Source organism: Lepus europaeus, chromosome 5 (assembly GCF_033115175.1).
Source record: "Lepus europaeus isolate LE1 chromosome 5, mLepTim1.pri, whole genome shotgun sequence".
Classification (NCBI taxonomy): Eukaryota; Metazoa; Chordata; class Mammalia; order Lagomorpha; family Leporidae; genus Lepus; species Lepus europaeus.
Window position 1 is genome coordinate 146896201 of NC_084831.1, and position 20031 is coordinate 146916231.

General features: G+C 54.0%; 1 protein-coding gene across 5 annotated transcripts in view; it reads right to left on the minus strand.

Annotated features, from left to right (window-relative positions):
* Positions 1-20031, minus strand: part of CNPY1 (canopy FGF signaling regulator 1) — a 123205-nt gene that overhangs the window by 26809 nt on the left and 76365 nt on the right. For 2 of the 5 annotated variants that reach the window (XM_062192920.1, XM_062192923.1), the window contains exon 2: positions 11567-11679. The exons of 2 other annotated variants lie outside the window; for them this stretch is intronic. In XM_062192920.1, coding sequence (XP_062048904.1) covers positions 11567-11665 — 99 coding nt within the window. In that variant the 5' untranslated portion in view covers positions 11666-11679. Of the gene's footprint in view, positions 1-11523; positions 11680-20031 lie in introns of those variants that run through there. One more of the 5 variants, XM_062192924.1, reaches the window with a different exon arrangement.

Below are 20031 nucleotides of genomic sequence, written 5' to 3' on the forward strand. Positions count from 1 at the left end.
AATTTTGTCAAAGTGGAGCTGACGTATGACAAAGCAAGTTCTGTCCTTCACACTCGCAGAAGAGAGCTGTGTCCCTGCGTGCTCCTTGCTTGCTTTGTGTCTGTCTCCTGTCCTTGTCTCCCTAAGCTGTTCGTGGACCATGGCTGGCTGTCTCTTTAGAACCAGGACATCTTATTATCCAGTTGATTTTGTGGTATTTACCATCGCTTCTTCACAATGAGACTGGAGCTTGGGTCTCGATAAAACTCAGCTGAAAGCATTTGAATTTAGAAACTCTGCAACAGGAAACCCTCCCCTATCGCCAGGCGGGGAAAACTGTCAGGCTGGTGGGGTTCAGTCTGGCAGAAGCACTGCTTCTCCTCTCCCAGCCTGGGAAAATGTTCCCAAGCCTGCAGCTCACCTCACGAATCCAGTAGAAAAGTTCACTTCCTCAAGTTCCACCTGCTGCACTTTATACTCAGAACAAAATGGGCTCCCTTCTCCTGCTTCTCCCATTAAGAACCAAAACCTCCCAAATGCGACCCGTTCAAGGCTGCCCCTTACCGATAAAAATCCTTGGCATCTCCTAGGCCGGCGCCGCGGCTCACTAAGCTAATCCTCCGCCTTGCGGTGCTGGCACACCAGGTTCTAGCCCCGGTCGGGGCACCGATCCTGTCCCGGTTGCCCCTCTTCCAGGCCAGCTCTCTGCTGTGGCCAGGGAGTGCAGTGGAGGATGGCCCAAGTGCTTGGGCCCTGCACCCCATGGGAGATCAGGAGAAGTACCTGGCTCCTGCCATCGGATCAGCGCGGTGCGCCGGCCGCAGCGCGCCTACCGCGGCGGCCATTGGAGGGTGAACCAACGGCAAAAGGAAGACCTTTCTCTCTGTCTCTCTCTCTCACTGTCCGCTCTGCCTGTCAAAAAAAAAAAAAAAAAAATCCTTGGCATCTCCTGAGTGCCTTTTATTGCTGCAAGGGAGTAAGGGTCACCGTACAGCAAGCAACAACCCCCCAGTGCTGTTCACTAGCTACAGGGAGCTGCACAGGTAGGGTTTATGTACATACATACGTACATACATACATATATATATGATTTATTTATGTATTTGAGAGAGTTGCAGAGAGAGGGAGAGACAGAAAGAAAGGCCTTCCATCTGCTGGTTCACTCCCCAGATGGCCACAATGGTTGGAGCTGGGCTCTGATCCAAAGCCAGGAGCCAGGAGCTTCTTCTGGGTCTCCCATGTGGATGCAGGGGCCCAAGCTCTTGAACCATCTTCCACTGCTTTCCTAGGCCATTAGCAGGGAGGTGGATCAGAAGCTGAGACTCGAACCTGCACCCATATGGAGACTTAACCTACTACACCACAATGCAAGCCCCACAGAGTTTTCCAAATGGCTCTGCCTCTCTGTGAACACCCGCAAAGGCTCCAGACAGAAGTGGACAGGGCTTGCCCTTCCTGACCTCCCACCCGCTTCCCCAGCAGGCAGAGAGGATGGGAGGAAGCACAGAGCCAGGCGCTGTGATTCAGGATTCTGCTTTTGGCTGGCAAGTCAGTGTGTCGCAGGTGCGCCGGGTGGAGCGATCCCAGGACGGCGCCACAGCACGAGGGGGACCAGCAGGTGCGAGCGGAGTCCAGCCTCGCGCACAGCGGTTCTCACTCTGCTCAATCCTCTTGGGCCCGTCTGGGACCCACCCAGGGAGGCGGGCCCGTCTGGGACCCACCCAGGGAGGCGGAAGCTGCTATCAGGTTGGAATGGCACTCACCCAGGAGGTCAGGCATTAGGAGGAGCTGAGCACCTCTGACGGCAGACACACACGCTATCCGCAGTGAGGAGCATATGGTGCTCCCGGAGGCAGGCCTGTCCCCCACAGGGACACACTTCCAGGGGCTTTGCACTCCCTTCATTGTTTCAGCGCCCACCAACAGGATTGAAATTAAGCTCTTTCCCTTCTAATGTTGTGTCACCCCTCCTCCCCACGCCCCCTGACCCCCAGGTTTAATCCCTGTGGTTTGGGCAGGAAGAGGGGGTTGTTAACCCCTTGTTGAGGTGGCCGGAGGACGGGAAGCCCTAGGGGAAAGGGCCCCCTACTGGTCCCTCCGGGAAGAGCATGAGACCCCCAGGCAGGCAGGACTCCGGATGTGCCGTCCTTCCCCAGTCCCTGGATGCACACTGTCTCCTCATTGCCCAAGACCCCACTGCCCTCTGTGGTGCCCCATTCAAACAGTGACTGTGTCTCAACACCCACCTTGCTGTGATGACACACATATACAACCGTGAGCACACACAGGCACACACATGACACAAATGCATGTGCACACTCACACGCGTGCACACCCAGACCCACATACACATTGGGCGTGAACTCGTCTCCTGGCCTGTCGCCTGACTTCAGGCCTTATTGAGTGGAGCTGATCAGGAAAGTGGGGTGTGTGGGGGGAGGCTAAAGGAAGGCTTGGATTAACAGAACCCATCACGGCAGTACCAGCATCCTCCCTTCCCTCCTCACAAATACTGCGTTCATTCTAGAATGCTCAGGACGGTGCCACTCAGCACCGGTCCCGCCTTCCAGTTCACATTTCCAAGATGCATCTGCAGCTGGGGCTCTCCATGGAATCCAGGCCTTGCACTTGTAGGTGACTGGGTTGGGGGTGAGGGGCAGCAGTGGGAGAGGCGGTCCTCTTACTGCCGTTGGCACTGGTAAGCCTGTCTCGGTCAGTCGCTGGGTTATTCTAGCGTGGTCTCTAACACCCAGCCATGCTACTGGGTGTGATGAGGCAGGGGCAGGGCTGCCATCCTTCCGATTTTGTTCCCTGGCAGGTACAGGTCCAGAAGGCCTGTGTGGCTCTGAAGTGAGAGCTGAGCAGGAGCCCGCCCTGGGCCCTGCAGCCCACCGGGACCTCCCAAAGCTGCTTTCTGCAGTCGGCAGCAGGCAGCAGTCTGCTGACCCAGGTGCACAGGGTAGAAGCATCCAACCCCCCGTATGCAATTCCTTTCCCTTTGAAATAGCTTGAGTGCTTCTTATATTTGTAGCTGCACTTGACTTGGCCCACGGTTTGGCACAAGAAAGGATTGTAGGCAAGGGACCCTCACAGATCAGAATCTGGGCTTCCCTGGTCATGTGCAGAAGCAGTGACGGGACCGGTGCTGTGGCCTAGGTTAAGCCTCCGCCTAGTGCCAGCATCCCACATGGGCACCGGTCTGAGTCCCAGCTGCTCCACTTCCAATCCAGCTCCCTGATAATGTGCCTGGGAAAGCAGTGGAGGATGGCCCAGCTTCTTGGGCCCCTGCACCCATGTGGGAGACCCAGAAGGAGCTCCTGGCTCCTGACTTTGGCCTGGCCCAGCTCCAGCCATTATAACCATTTGAGGAGCAAACCAACAGATAGAAGATTCCCTCTCCCTCCTCTCTCTGTTATTTCTGCCTTTCAAATAAACAAATCTTTTTTAAAAAACAGAAGCAGTGAGAATCCATCTGGTTACTATTTCAGGTGAGACACTGGCAGAACAAGGACTGGAGTCACACGTTACCTGTAGTCCCCTGGAATGCAGTCCCCACCACAGAACACAGGTGCATGGGCTGGGCTGGTTGTTTCTGTCTTCACTGGGAGGTTAACAAGCTTATAGGCTGCACTGTGCTGAGACTGACAGTAACAGGTTTGAAGGGACTTCACTCAGCTCACAAATACATCCAGGAACACGTCGAGGGGCCTTTCTCTATCCCATGCTCCCACGCTTCTCTCCAACGACCAGCACAGCAAGCACTGTTGTGGGCCACCGTACTCCATGTCCTTCTGCACCTGGACATGGAGCTCAACGCTTGTCAGCCCCTGTCGCAGCTGGGGGGAGAACACGGGGGCTGAAGTAAGGCATGCCGCTTTTTTGAAAATTTTATTTATTTATTTGAGAAGTACAGCTACAGGCAGAGAGAGAGAGAGACACAGAGAGAGGTCTTCCATCCACTGGTTCATTCCCCAAATAGCCACAATGGCCTGAAGCCAGGAGCCAGGCGCTTCTTCTGGGTCTCCCACATGGGTGCAGGGGCCTAAGTATTTGGGCCATCCTCTGCTGCTCTCCCGGGCCATAGCAGAGAGCTGGATTGGAAGTGGACCAGCTGGGACTTGAACTGGTGCCCAAATGGGATGTCGGCACTGCAGAAGGAAGCTTAGCCTACCATGCCACAGTGCTGGCCCCTAAGACATCTCACGTGTGCCCATAAAAACCTCCCAGAAACCTTCACTTCCTCTCTTGCACACCTGCCTGCTGAAGGCAGAGGACTCTGAGGACCAGAAGAGGGGGGAGCTACCAGACAGGAGCGCCTGGGCCCCTGAATGGCCTCATGGAGTAGATGCCACTGCTGGCCCATGCTGGGCTGTGATGCGGGATGAGAAGCCGCCTCTCTGGGGATGGCACTGAAGCCGTGGAGGCTACAGTCACCAAGCCTCTGCTGGTAAACACACCTTGGGCTGGCCTGGTGGCCTAACAGGTTGAGAATCGTGCTTGCATTTTAAACCTAAGCTTCTTTTCTATTAAAAGAGAGAGGGGGGAAATGGCATAGAAGATGATAAGCAAGAAAAGCTACCAAACAAATGAGAAATAAAAATGTATACACCCCCAAGCTTGATGGTTTTGAGGTCCAGAGTATTCATTCATTCATTTTCTTCTTTGAGAGCAAAGGAGAGAGCTTTATGAAGCAGTGGGGTTATTTATTACCAAACATACCAGTATCCATTTATTTCCTGGTGCGTGGTGAAAGAGATGAGGTCACTGGCCAACAAGAATTACAGAAAGAAGAGAGAATAACACAAGAAGAGACAAAAACATCACAATGTCTTGTAAAAAGAAATCAGCTGGTTGTGTGTAGCTTTCCATTTTGTTAAGAACAATGCTACTTTTTAGAATTGGAATCTCTAGGCCGGTGCCATGGCTCACCAGGCTAATCCTCCGCCTTGTGGCGCCGGCACACCGGGTTCTAGTCCCGGTCGGGGCGCCGGATTCTGTCCCGGTTGCCCCTCTTCCAGGCCAGCTCTCTGCTATGGCCCGGGAGTGCAGTGGAGGATGGCCCAGGTGCTTGGGCCCTGCACCCCATGAGAGACCAGGAGAAGCACCTGGTTCCTGGCTTCGGTTCGGTGCGGTGCACCAGCTGCGGCGGCCATTGGAGGGTGAACCAACGGCAAAGGAAGACCTTTCTCTCTGTCTCTCTCTCTCACTGTCCACTCTGCCTGTCAAAAACAAAAAAAAATTAAAAAAAAAGAATTGGAATCTCTATGATAACATGAAGGTCTTTCAATTCTCCCACCCCCCACAAAAAAAAAAAAAAAAAAACAACCAAGTTTTATGCGTTTGAAGTAAAAAAATGTTAAGGAAAAGCAAAATAGAAAAAAAAAAAAAAAAAAAAAAAAAAAAAAAAAAAACAAAGAAAGGAACTGAGCAGCCAGAGGTGGCGCCCATCAATCAAGCACAGGCTCTCTGAGAGGCTCCGCCCACCCACCCACACACACACACACACACACACACACGAGACCTCATCTGCACACACTGGCCAATCACCTCTCTTCTTGTCCTTAGGACAACACCTCTCTGACTTTTTCCCGTGGCAACATACAGGTTCCTGTGAACACAATTTTATTTGCGATTGTTGCCGAAGTATAACTTACTTCCCGTGTGGCACCCACAAAGCAGCTCAGGGTGGCCCCTGAAATGGCTGATTCAGAAGTGTCGCTCCCCAGCCCTGCCTGTCACCTGCACACCGTCCCTTCTTCTACTGGCCAGAAAACCCAAGGAAGTACAGGGATTTGTCCCCGCCCACCATATTTTCATACTCTATCAGCTATGCTGGGCCCTCGGTTTGGCTGGTCCCATGGTCTCCCGAGTGCTGTCCACTGGCCAACCCCACACCAAGCTGACACAGCTCTGTGTCTGTCTCCTGGCCCCCGTGTGTCACATGCTCAAGACAGACGGGGGTCTCCCCAGCCCAGGGCATGGTCTGGATGGATCTGAGCAGGTCCCAGTGTCCTGGTCCTTTTGCCTGGTGAGTGGTCTCTCTGTGGGCACGTGGGGCTTTCCTGATGTAGGAAGGAGTTTTGGGAGGGAGGCTGGGGGCTGCTGGACCAACTTGCGGCTTGTTACAAAAGCACAGCTTCTCCCTTTTCTGCTCTGAACGTGCTTGTCGGCTGATGGTGCCCCCCATTCACAGTCACGGCAAGTGCACTCCACACTACTGGCCAGGACTTCCTGCCACCTGGTGTTCGCCCCTGCTTTTGCTGAAGGCTCTGGGTCACAGTGTAAACTCCCGTGGGGTACAGATTCCTCCTCTAGGCTGCACGGCACTCAGATCTAGTGTGCCAGCCCCCAGGGGGTGGGGCCAGAGCATACAGCTAGATTCCACCCGAGACTGCAGTGGCCCTAGCCCTGAGCCAGGAGCCAGGCTGCTGGACCCTACTTTCGCTGTGCCCCCCTAGGTTTTGGGGCTGTAAGAAGTAGAGACCACAAAACCCAAAGCCACCACTTCTGTGATATCCGCACTCTGAGAAGTTCTGACATTTTTGCATAGTCAGGAATCATGGTGGCACTGTTCTGAGTATTAATCATCTGTTACAGAGAGAGAGAAAGGGACGGAAAGAGAGCAGGTTCATTCCCCAAATGGCTGCAGTGGTCAGTTCTGGACCAAGCCAAAGCTAGGAGCCTGGAATTCCATCAGGGTCTCTCACGTCTGTGGCAGAGACCCAAGCACTTGGGCCATCTTCCACTGCTTTTGCAGGCACATGAGCAGGGAGCTGGATTGGAAGTAGAGCAGCTGGGATTTGAACCAGTGCTCGTTTGTGATGTTGGCGTTGCAGGCAGCATCTTGATCCGTGATGCCACGATGCTGGCCCCTTCATCAGCTTTTCAAATGAAATCTCTTTAGGCCACTGTTCCATGCTGGGACAGCCATCTGCTCTGCGGCTTTCAGCCTTTTGGACATGACCTACTTTTTACCTTACAGCGTATTATATAAAATGTCCCTAACAATGCTTTCCTTTGCTGTAAGAGGCACTCTGAACTTTTACACATATTTTTGCTGGCTGCACCCCACTAGACCAATTTTGTGAACCACACTAGTGGGTGAGAAGACTCCTGATGGCCCAGATGCCCTTCTGTCTCCTGGGAGGCCTGTGACAATAGTCATGTCTCTCATTGTGTTAGCAAACAGGGCTCAGGTACAATTGTGCAGGCAGCTCCTGGATGCCACAGTATCTTGGTGTTGTGCAGTATATAACAGGACACGGTAGCTCTATCAATAATAGCAAGTGACACTGGAATTTGTCTCAATTGATTTATGAGAAAATTTGGTCAATCTGTCAACATTTAATGAATCACCAGAGCTTTCTGAGCCTCACCGTCTACATTTCTAAAATGAAATGAATTAAAGCAGCTATGGTTACCTCCCAGACTTGTTTTGTTTTTCAAATTTTATTTACTTATTTGTTTTACTTGAAGGGCAGACTGACAGAAAGATAAATAGAGACAGAGGCATGTAGAGAGAGATGTTCCAACCATACGTTCACTTCCTAAACACCCACAATAGCCAGGGCTGGCTCAGGCCTAAGCCAGAAGCCTGGAACTCCAGCCAGGTCTCCCACGTTGGTGGCAGGAGCCCAAGAACTTGAGCCATCAACTACTGCTGGTCAAGGGGCACATTATAGGAAACTGGATGGGAAGCCTAGTGGAGGCTTAACCCAGACTCCTCAGTATGGGATGCAGGCATCCCAAGTGACATCCTAATCTCTGCACTAAATGCATATCATGCAGAATTGTTTTAAAATTTGAATAGGTGCCAGTGCTGTGGATAAAGCTGCGCCTGCAGCACCAGCATCCCATCTGGGCAGTGGTTCGAGTCCCGGCTGTTCCACTTCCAATCCAGTTCTCTGCTATGGCCTGGGAAAGCAGCAGAGGATGGCCCAAGTGCTTTGGCCCCTGTACCCATGTGGGAGACCCAGAAGAGGCACCTGGCTTCTGACTTTGGGCTATTGTGGCCATTTGGGGAGTGAACCAGTGGATGGAAGAGCTCTCTCGGTGTCTCTCCCTCTCTCTGCCTATAACTCTGCCTTTCAAATAAATAAATTTTAACAAGGAAAAAAATTGAATAAAAATGGCATTCAGTCCTAGTTGAGACAGGATATTGGGTTCATCATCAGTTCTCATTGACTAGTACAATTTTCTCTATTTGAACTTTCCAAGCTTTATAGAGAACTTGGCCTTATTCTCACAGTTAGCCAAAGCAAGAGAAGGCTTCGTACCCCATGTGGTCACTCAGGCTCCTGGGCCCCTACTTAGTAACAAGCACAAGGAACTGGTCATTCTGTACCCCGTGGCCAAGACAAAGCAAGCGTGAGCCATGACTGTGGCCCCAGACCTGAGTGCCCGTCTGAGAAAAGAACACTTTTCCACCCTCACTCTGAGGTCTGACTTTCATAATTGTTAAGGGAGGTAGATCAGACTTGCTTAAAAATCAAACATGAAACAGCCACCTTCAAATCGTCTTGTGCCACGCTGCTCAGTGTATTTTACTAAAACTACTACTGGGGCTGGCGCTGTGGCTTCATAGGTTAAGCCTTCGCCTGCAGCGCCAGTATCCCATGTGGGCGCCAGTCCGTGTGCCAACTGCTCCTCTTCCAATCCAGCTCTCTGCTATGGCCTGGGAAAGCAGTGGAAGATGGCGCAAGTGCTTGGGCCCCTGCACCCATGTGGGAGACCCAGAAGAAGCTCCTGGCTCCTGGCTTCGGATCAGCCCAGCTCTGGACATTGCAGTCATTTGGAGAGTGAACCAGTGGATGGAAGATTCTCTCATCCTGTCTCTCCTTCTCTCTGTCTGTGGCTCTTCCTCTCGAATAGATAGGTAAATCTTTAAAAAGAAACTACTATTAATTGAATTTGTTAAAAAAAAAAACAAGGAAAGAAGAATTCAGTATTTTGATGCTGAAGTGCTGGTTGCATTTTGGTGAACAAACACAGCTTTATAATAACGCAGGAGAAATGTCAAGTGAGAACATTCCCCACTAACGCAGCCAGCAGGAGCAGTCTCTCTCCTGTCACCAGCAGGAGGCAGCTCTCGGAACCCCCGCCTTCAGTGAGTGCACCTGCCCGCGCTCCCTCCTCGCGCTTGCTGTGCAAAGAAGCCTTTATCATGAAGCACCATGCATGGGAAGGGAACCTCTTCTTTTCCAAGAAGGAGCACATTGCCATTGAAGCCAGCCAGTAAACACGGAGGTCTGTGCTGGACCGGTAGCTGGGGCTTCCAACATCTCTCTTTCTATGGCTGCCCCACAAAATCCGTATCGCTGAGGACCTGTGAGCATCCATGAGGGTGATGTCGATTCACATAAACGAAGCTTCTTTCCCAATCATTCCCGGCATTTCTCGACTCCCTTTCCTCCCTTCTCGCCCGCCCAGGGGCCAGCTTCAGGTCAGAGAGAGATCTGTCCCCTGGGTCTTGCTTGGTACCTGTGCAGAGAGCAGGGCCTGTGTCTTGCCCAGGAGCCGTTAACTGCCACCCTCGCCCCTCCAACACGACTCCCGAGAGGGGTGAGGGTCGCTGGTGCTCACGGGGGAGATAGTCAGCCCCAAAGGGGCCTTTTAGCTACTGCCTTTGTTGGGGCTCTCGCAGGGCAAGCCTCCTTAGCTGTGACTGTGAGATCACCCTGAAGAAGGCAGCCAAGTGATCCCTTTAAAGCTATTGAAAAGTTGTTGCAACCTGACAGCCTCCAAGTGAGAATTTCTCAGACAGTCGAAGGCAGGGGAGGACAGTGGCCTATTTTCTCCAGGTAAATTTAAATTCATTTTGGAATTAAACACCCTGGGAGGCCCAGGCCTCCTGATCACAGACTCCTGGGCCCAATGCCCCATGGAGGCAGCGCGAGAGTGAGGTGCGGGCGCCCATTCACCATGGGCCCTGCAGGCACCGCTGAACTGGACTCTTCATTTCTCATGGCAGGACACGGATGAGTCACCTTGCGGGGTCTCCAGCAGAATCAGAAGCTGACTGGAAGCCATCTTGCAGGAGACGCCAACAAAGAGCAGTCACTTTCCTCCTGGCCACGGCTCCCCAGGCTCCGCCCCTTCCCCTGCCCTCCAAGCGAAGGTGCCCAGTCTCTTCTACATTCCTGTGCCCTTTGACCCTGGAGAGAAAGATGTGCTCCCTTCTCCTGGCCCAGGAACACCAACAATGGCTCAGCTAACCTACATTTTAAGCGACCAAAGTAAGAGTACACAGACACATACACACAGATGCACACACAGACACACAGACACAGAGACAGACAGACAGACACACACACACAGACACACAGATACACACAGGCACACAGACACACACACAGAGACACACAGACACACACACAGACACACACAGAGACACACACACACAGAGACACACACAGAGAGACAGACACACGCACTGACAGACACACACACAGACACACACACACTCACATGTGCTTCCCAGCCCTGCTTGACAGTAGAATCCCACTTCCGGTTGAGGGTCAGGGGCCAGGTCGGGGGGAGGATCAGGTGGAGGTGGTGTCCAGGTGACCACACAGGCAATCTGGACCCCAGATGCAGGTGTCAGACCTGCAGCACAGTTGCCGGTGGATCGACACGAGGTCTTCCCTACGGAAACTACCAGAGCTGCTTCCGGAAGTCGTGAGTCTCCACGAGACCCTGAGCTCCCAGCGAGTGAACATTCTCCCCCTTGTCCATAACTTAGGTGAATTAAACTCCTGACCCGCCCAGCTCCACAACTCAACCCAGCCCGGCATCCTCCTGTGACTCCTTCTCCACCCCTGCCCCACCCTCCTCCACTGTGAAGACAATTGTACAAAGGTGGACCATGCACAGCCTGTGCACCTTGCCCAAGCTGCGCGAAAGCTGGGTGCAGAAGCCAAAAGCAAATTGGGAGCAGTCCAGAGCCAAGTTCTGTGCAGCTCTGAGTGAGGTGGATGCCGCTGGGGAACAACTTCTCTCATCCCGCATCACATTGGATGACACTGAAATTGTCTAATATACTGGGGCGCTCGTCAGCTGGGTGCTCGGAGAGGAGGCGTCCCCTCAATGTGCTTCCCAGGGACCTCCCTGACAGTGGCCCTCCGGCCACATCAAACCCTCCGGGTGAGCCCCTCTGGAATGGTCTTCTTGCAAGTATGTCAATAGTGCATCCTGGGAGCTGGGGCTCGGCATTGTGCACTAGAAATCTGCAGATCTGGGAGGGAGGCGGGAGGCAGAGTGCCCAGGGGCGACCCTACAACTGCCCTCTCCGCCTCCCTGGCCCCCCGCTGGCCTCGTCCAAGAACCATGGAAGCGCTATTTTTATTCCGATGAACAACAGTGCCGAAATGTGTTCCGACTTGACAAGACACAAATTTAGGTGCTGAGAGAGATACTTCAATTTCAAGCTTAAAGATTACTTTGGGTCCCCCAGGACTTGGAAGCAATTTAGAGCTGGTACCCTGAACAAGAGAAAGGTTAGAAGATTAAGACCAACTGCTGTTTGGATAAATGGTTCGTAATTACCATATCCGCAATGATACACTGCACACGATGCCTGTTCCGCTACCTTTCTCCGCTCCTGCGTCCCGTCAGGATTGATGCGGAAGGAGCCCACCTTGGCCTTCTTCTGCCGAGCCTTGGTGACGTCATACTCCACCTCGTCCATCAGCGCCCTGCATGCTGAACAAGACACGAGACCACCGTGGTCAGGGGGAGGAGAGCCCAAGCGAGCGCTCTTGGTGGGCTCAGAGGAAGGCCCCTCGGCCCCCACACCCAGCTCGAGAGCTCGATGGCTCGAGACAGGAGCCAGCAACCTGGAGGAGGCTTGTCCTCTGAAACGTGTCAAGGACAGCTGCAGGGAGAACGGTCTTCTCTGTGTTCTCTTCTGTAATCTCTGGCTTTGCAAACTGCGCCCACTTTTTTTTTTTACATTTATTTGTTTGTTTATCTGAAAGGCAGAGTGACAAAGAGAAGGAGAGATCCAGAGAGAGAGATCTTCCACCCACGGTTCACTCCCCAGACGGCTGCAATGGCCAGGGCTTGGCCAGGCTGAAACCAGGAGCCAGGAACTACATTCAGGTTTCCCATGGGGGTGGTGAGGGCCCAAGTACCCAAGCCATCTCTGCTGCTTTCCTAGGTGCATTAGCAGGGGCCTGGATCAGAAGCGGAGCAGCTGGGATGCAAACTGGCACTCTGCTATGGGGTGCTGACATTGTAAACAGTGGCCTAGCCTCCTGGGCCACAGTGCCAGCCTCAAAACTGCATACAACTTACCTTGCATTGGAAATGTGCCTTTTCGGTCTGGTGCAGTCCAGACTGTTGAGGCCATCTGGGGAGTGAACCAGCAGATGGAAGATTCTCTCTCCCTCTCTCCTTCTCTCTGTCACTCTGCCTTTCAAATAAATAAAGCCTTTCATAAAAATAAAATACACCTTTTTTAAAGAAAGGAAGATATTCAACACTCTGCATCTGTCAGACATCTCAAAGACCCTCTGGTTGCACTAACGACACCCCAGTAGCCCTTGCATTATGGAAAACGTTTGTCCAAAACCCCCAAAGATCTATTTTTTGCTGGAGCTGAAATCCCCAGGGACCCTCTGAGGCTGACTGCCTCTGGGCTGTGGACCTAGTGCTGGCACCTGGGGTCCCTTCTCCCCTTCTTCTCTTCCCAGGCTGCCCGGCTGGGAACAACTTAGGTGTGGCCCTGAGACTGAATTCTCAGAAATAAAACCTGAACAAACAGCGGCCTCTGACCCCACGTGCGCTGGCTGAACTGGAAACTGACCTTGGAGGCCCTGCGTGTGGCCGGCCTGTGGACAGGGTCACCTGAAGCCTGCTAAGAAACAAGGTGGGAGGAAGCCCACGTGCAAAAGGCTGTGACGCAAAGGCTGCCCGCCGGTCTCGACCGCGCACCTGGCTGTTAAATGAGGCACAGGGCTTCTGTCTTATTTAAGCCACTGTATGCGCATAACCTTCACAGCCCAGAGTCTGACCTGGGCACTGTACTTTTTTGCACTCCCTTCTGATTGTGTATCAGAATGCGCTGGCTGATGGCACGGCCTGCAGTGGCTACGACGAGATGCAGGAAGGTCCCTGCCTTCCAGGTGACGCGGCGGGTCATGCGACAGTTGTAGCATACAGCTCCCCGAGGGTGATCCTAGTGCTGTCCCCGTTTCACAGACGCAGCTCGTGGAGACGGAGCAACGACGCCTGGGCTTCTTGGTTCCCCAGTGCGGCTCCGAGCCGCCATCTGCGCACGCAGGCCAGACGGAGCTCAGGCTTTGCCGTCCTGACTCTGCTGCCTGCAGCCTGGTGGCCTCAACCAGAGAGAGCTGTGATCACCTGTGACTGGCCAGTGCATCCAGTCAGGGGCACCCAGTCCTTGAGAGCCCAGAAGCCTCCAGTAGAACAGCCTGGTTCTCCAAGGCCACAGCCAGGAAGACAGACGGTTTGCTCAGGCCACGGCCAGAGGCATCCAGCAGTATGTCTTTGCATCCCCATCAGCACTCACCATGTGTACTGACTGTGGCACACAGAGGCCACAAAGCTGTCCCCACAGTCATTCCCCCTCCTTCTTCCCTAGGGACAGAGCTTACGGCCAGGCCAGACCTCGCACCTTGGTTCCAAAATCATGCATTCTGGAGTCTTCTGAAAGAGCCAGCCCTCCCCCTTTGCCCCTGCTGCTCCATCCCACTGTTGGAGTGTGGCCATTGGCCAAGCTCAGGACTAGGGTACCACGAGAGATAGCCCAGTGACCTGTGAAGGGCCGGGATCCTGGGGGCCTGCCAGGGGCAGGCCTCTGTGGCACGCTGGCTGGCATTCCTCCACCTGAACCAGAGAGACACAGGTCGCTGCTCCTCCGAGCTCCCTACACCCACTGGCAGACAGAATGGCACCTTTTGCCCCAGGGTCAGGATGCTCCCTGTCAGCTGCCTGCAGTGGGGGAGCCCTTGGGGGTGCCTGAAGCCCACCAAGAACACAGCATGCCTGCAAAGAGCTCAGAGTCAGGCCAGACAGAGACGGGGGAGAGGGCTGGGATGTTCGGACACCTCTGACCCCTTGCCATGTGAGAAGGAAGACAGCGGGAGGCAGAGACAGAAATGGTCAGTGAAGGAGGCCAACTCAGAGGACGGCATGTCGTCCTGAGAAGGAGCAGCAGGTCCCCGTGCAGGGTGCTGGAGCACCATGGTGGGTCCCGGTCCAGGTACCTCCGGGTGCCCAGTCCTGATGGAGCCGAGAGATGGAGATGCTGCATCGCCTCCTCCTGGCTCACAGAGGGCAGTGTTGCACAACAGAAAGGGTGTGGCCTTGCCACTGTCAGCCCCTGGCTCCACACCTGCCTGGCAGCAGCCCGCTGCCTTTCCGTTCTCTCAGGAATGTCTGGGTCTGTACGTGCCTGGCACACACAACTGCTTCCGCCCCTGCTCCCTCTGCAATTCCCGGCTGGGACAGCAAGCATGGGCCCCCTGTGCTCCCAATGTCCTCCTGCCCCTTGCATCTGCAGACTCCGGCCCCAGACTCCGGTCTGGCTGCTCCCCTGCTGCTGCTATAGCCTCGAGCTCATTCTGCTGGTGGCTGATTTGGGTCTACCTGGCTCTCTGGTGCCCGCAAGGCTAGGCTGGCTGGCCCAAGTCAGCAGGAGTCAGGGGCAACAAGACAGAGTGCACAGGCAGGGCTCCTTAGGGTTGATGGCTGTGTCACTGAGTGTCCCCCAGTGCCCCGGGGGGTCAAGGTGGCAGTTACAAGGGCACAGGTTCCATTAGAGCTGAGGAGATGGTGCCTGCAGAGTCAGGGAAGGAGCAGGAGAAAGAGACCTGCAGAACGGGGCATGACGGACACTTAGGCACTGCCCATGTCCCCTCCTGGACAGGCTTTGTGTCAGCGCCCGGAGGACTTGGCAGGCTCTTCCAGCTGTCGGGCCTCAGGGCCATGGTCACCCCTCCTGGGGCAGCCCACACGCAGAGACTAGGCAAGGCAGCACAGGAGGCCCGGCCATTTGGGCCAGCAGGGGCCACTCTGGTGGGCCAGCGTGGGGCCCGGGGGGCTGTCCCTGGGCCTGTGCATTACACCCTAGGCAGCATCTAGCTCTCTCACCCTCCCTTCCACAGGTATTAACCCTGAGGGCTCCTCTTAATAGATGCTCCGCTCACCCAACCCAGGGGCCTACAGCAGCCCCAGGGGTCGCCGAGCCCCTTGCAAAGGCTAAGCCAGCACAAGGAGGGGTTGTCACTGAAAGCTGCAGCACCTGCCTCCCTCCCTCAGGGACCAGCTGCCGGGAATCCCGCCCCCAGGGGGTGGAGCAGAGCTTGTCAGGGTGGTGGCGATCCCCAGCTGTGCGGGAAGGTTCCGGGCTTCCGGGCTTCCGGACAGGGCAAGGGGGAGTGTCCTCTCTGACCTCCCCGTGCAGGGTGGCTCTGTGTGAACAGATCGTTTTACATTTCTGCCCCAGGTCAGAGAACAAGCTAACTGCATAGTCACAGCAGATTTCCAGGCCGGCATTAATTTAAATGTTAATCTGAAATTTTCACTTAAATCACTGGAGTTTAGAGTTTATTAGAGCAGGCGGTGGGAGTGGGGCCTCCTGGGGACACCGGTGGGTCACACTGCCTGCCAGAGGGCAGGCCCTATCCCAGCTGGGCCCCACCGACTCGGCTGCCTTCTCTCTCCCTGTCTTTCTTGGAGGCAGATGTGGAAATGGGGAAGAGCTGACGGCCAATGTCAAGGCCGATGCCGAAGATTCCTGGGCTTGCTGGAGCGGATTGTGTGAGTGCCCCTTTCCAACCCCGCACGTGGTGACATCACACAGGCGGCCTGCAGCTGGCGCGGTGGAGGTATGTACACAACAGGCATAGGCAAAGCTTGCAAAACACGCTGCCAAGCTTTCCCTACCACCCTGCCCGCGACCGGCTGGTTTCTCTGGCGGTTAAGAAAGGAACACGTGTGTGAGCACCTGCTATTTTCATGGTTCTGAGCCAGGTACAAAGAAGTTTCTGGGTACAAATCCCAGCCCTTGCTTGCATTTGACTGGAGGACACCAGGGAACCACTCATGTGGAAAGCAGCCAGTACAGTAAGAGGCATCTAAAGAGACCTGACCAACTCAATGACCGAGAAAACCCAGGTCATCCTCGTCCCGGGCACTGTAGGATTTGTGTATTTATTCCATAAACCTGCAGATCACAAGCTTAGGGAGCTGCAAAACATAGACTCTGGGCTGCAGCAGCCATGAATATTTGGAGTCAGGGGGTGTGGCTTGGGTTCAGGGTCTGCACACATCTTTGACTGCAGCAGGGCCATTCCACTCTGCAATGGTGGGCACGCCCTGCCTGAAACACCCAGAGCTGTCTTATTCCCCAAACCTCTCTGGAAAAGACGCAGCCGATGACAAAGAGGTGAGAAGGAGCCATGGTCTCCAAGGCTCCAGAGAACACGGCTTATTGGTTTATTTTTCTAATTTAATTTTTTAAAACCAATGCAAGAGGCAGAGAGACAGATGAAGAGAAATAGACAAGAGGGCTCCTATCTGCTGGCTCACTCACCCAAATGTCCATACCAACTGGAAGAGGGACTGGGGCTGGAGGCAGGAGCTGGCAATTTGATCCATGAACCCAATTACTTGAGCCATCCTGGCTGCCTCTCAGTGTTTGCATTAGCTCGAAATTGGAATCTGAAGCTAGAGCTGGGACTTGAACCCGGCCACTCTGATGTAGGATGTAGGCATCTCAGCTGGCATTTAAAAAAATAAATTATTTATTTACTTGAGAGGTAGAGTTCCTAACAGAAGGAGACAGAGAGAAAGGTCTTCTATCTGCTGGCTTGCTCTCCAAATGGCCACAAAGGCTGTAACTGAACCAATCTGAAGCCAGGAGCCAGGAGCTTTCCGGGTCTCCCATGTGGGTGCAGGGGCCTGAGGACTTGGGCCATCTTCCACTGCTCTCCCAGGCCATAGCAGAGAGCTGGATCAGAAGAGGAGCAGCTGGGATACAAATCAGAGCCCATCTGGGATGCCAGTGCCACAGGCCCCTCTCGGCTGTTATCTTAACCACTAGGCCAGATGCTTGCCCATGGCTTATTTTTAGAATAAAACATTTTCTAGCACTTTCTATGTGTGAGGCATGGGTCCCACCATTAAAGCAGTGACAATTCAAAATGCCCACGTGATTTTCAGTCCCCAGTCTGTGTCTCCTGCCTAATGTCCAGGCTCCCCTGACTCTCGCAGCAAGGGAAGAGGCCAGCAAAGAGAGGTGCTGGAGACATACCACCCCAGCTATAAGCCCTCACTGTCTCACAGGTGGAAGTGGCTGGTGCTGGAGTCCTCCTTCAAAGTTCTGGTCGCCAGACACCCAGAGGTGTGGCCACACATTCTCACCAGCTGGCAGGGGCTGGTGAGAATGAATCCCAGAGACCCAGAGGCAAGCCGCACCTGCTCCGAAATCTGAATGACTGAAAGGCTGGTGTCCCTCTAGGAGTATCTCACGCCTCCAGTGGGGACATCAGGGCCTGTGATGGACACGGGGGCCCAGCCAGGAAGGACTGAGCCACAGTGCCTGCAGGGCAGGCAGGTACAGGCAGGAGCTGGGCTGTGAACCTGAGTCAGAATACACTGACATTCCAGCTCCCAGCACTTGTAAACTTGGTCTTGTTAGTGAGTAGGGTGTGATGAGATCATCCTGTTGGGGTGTCCCTATATCCAATGACAGGTGTCCTGATAGAGAAGAGACAGAGACGGACTCACAAAGAAGACACAGGAGGAGAAGCCATGGGACAGAGGATATGGGAGTCATCTACAGGACACCAGGGACTGCCAGGACACCAGAGACTGCTGGCAACACTGGAGCAAAAGGCCACCCTCCAGGCTTCGGAGGGAGCAGGGCCCTGCTGGCCCCCAATCACGACTGCTGGCCTCCAGGACTGCAGTGGCTTTAAGCCGCTCCATTTGTGATGACCAGCGACACAGCCGCAGGGCGCTCGCACACTCCCCTCGCCACGTGCCAACACCGGGCCCTGGGTCCTCTCTACCAACATGGGGCCCAGTGCGGGAGGCGGAGAAACGGGTCAGGGTGTCAGCTCCACCCTCACGGATTGATCGTCCAGCTGGGAGAATGATGAACACAAGCTCAGAGGGCTGAGTGTTAACCACACATGGGTAGAAAAAGTTACATGGATGCTCGGAAACTCGGGTCTCAGAGAAGGCCTCCCTGAGGGCGGGCGTGGAAGCTGAAGGAGAGACAGCTACTGCCAGGACTGGGCTGGGTCTGCCAGCAGGAGGCTGGGGGCAGGGGTGTGCTGCCAGGGGGTGATGGGGAGAGGCCAGAAAGCACTAGAATTTTTTCCCTTTTTTTATTTCTTAGCAATCATTCCAAAACTTCTTTTTAAATTTTTATTATTTACCTTTATTTATTTGAAAGGCAGACCAGGGGAGACAGAAAGAGAGACATAGAGACATCTTCAGCGTTATATTATATTTTCCAAATTTGTGTATAATCCAGCTGTTACATTACATCCACCAGGTAGACAGACAGTAATTTCCTCCACCTTCATATCTGTGCTTGTTAGGTTGTCCCAGATGCTTTAAACATGGATAATTTCGCTTCACAAATTGTCTTCATTTAACATAGCTGCCTTTTTATATAAATCTTTTTTTAAGTTTTTTAAGCTTATTTATTTGAGAGGCATAGTTACAGAGAGACAGGGAAAGGAAGAAAGAGAGAGAGAGAGATTTTGGGGCCTGCACTGTGGCATAGAGGTTAAACCTCCACTTGCAGTGCTGGCATCCCACATGGGTGCCAGTTCAAATCCCTGCTGCTCCACTTCCGATCCAGCTCCCTGCTAATGCACCTAGCTCAAGTGCTTGGGCCCCTGCACCCAATGTGGGAGACCCAGAAGTAGCTCCTGGCTTCACCTTGGCCCAGTCCCTGCCATTGTGGCCATTTGGAGAGTGAACCAGGTATGGAAGATCTCTCTCTCTCTCTCTCTTTCCTTCTTTGTCTGTATCTCTGCCGTTCAAATAAATAATTTAAAAAGAAAATAGGAGAATTTTCCACCTGCTGCTTTACTCTCCAAATGGCTGTAACAGCCAGGACTGGGCCAGGATGAAGCCAGGAGCCTGGAACTCCATCTGGGTCTCCCAGGTGGGTTGCAGGGAACTTACTACTTGGGCCATCATCTGTTGCTGTCCCAGACACATTAGCAGGGAACTGGATCTCAAGAGGAGCAGCTGGGGCTCAAACTATTGCTCCAAAATGGGTGCTGGCTTTGCAAGTGGCAGCTTGACACACTGCTGTAATACCGGTCCCTGCAGCTGCCTTTTCAAGTTCACCTGGAGCTAACTGTGTTCCGTTTGTCATTCACCACCACGTATTTCAGCACTTACTCCCCTCTGGGCACTGCAGAAGGTGCCAGACAGAGAACAGTGAGTAAGAAAAGCTATTGCTGCTCCTGGAGTTTGCAGCTTGCAGTGTAGGGCTGAGCGGTTCTGGACAGGAGGAACTCCTGCTCTCTGAGGGCCTGCATGGCGCAGCAGGTTAGAAAACATACCGGCCGGTGCCGTGGCTCACTAGGCTAATCCTCCGCCTTGCGGCGCCGGCACACCGGGTTCTAGTCCCGGTCGGGGCACCGATCCTGTCCCGGTTGCCCCTCTTCCAGGCCAGCTCTCTGCTGTGGCCTGGGAGTGCAGTGGAGAATGGCCCAAGTCCTTGGGCCCTGCACCCCATGGGAGACCAGGAGAAGCACCTGGCTCCTGCCATCGGATCAGCGCGGTGCGCCGGCCGCAGCGCGCCTACCGCGGTGGCCATTGGAGGGTGAACCAACAGCAAAAGGAAGACCTTTCTCTCTGTATCTCTCTCACTGTCCACTCTGCCTGTCAAAAATTAAAAAAAAAAAAAAGGAAAGAAAACATACCCACAGCACTTTGCAGCTCTTCCATCACGAGCTGGAGTTGCACCCAGCCCTGTGGCTAGGCTGTGACGATAGACATGGTTGTGCAACTGGCAGGGACCAAGCCCTGGTAGACTTGCAGCCGTCCCGGGACACC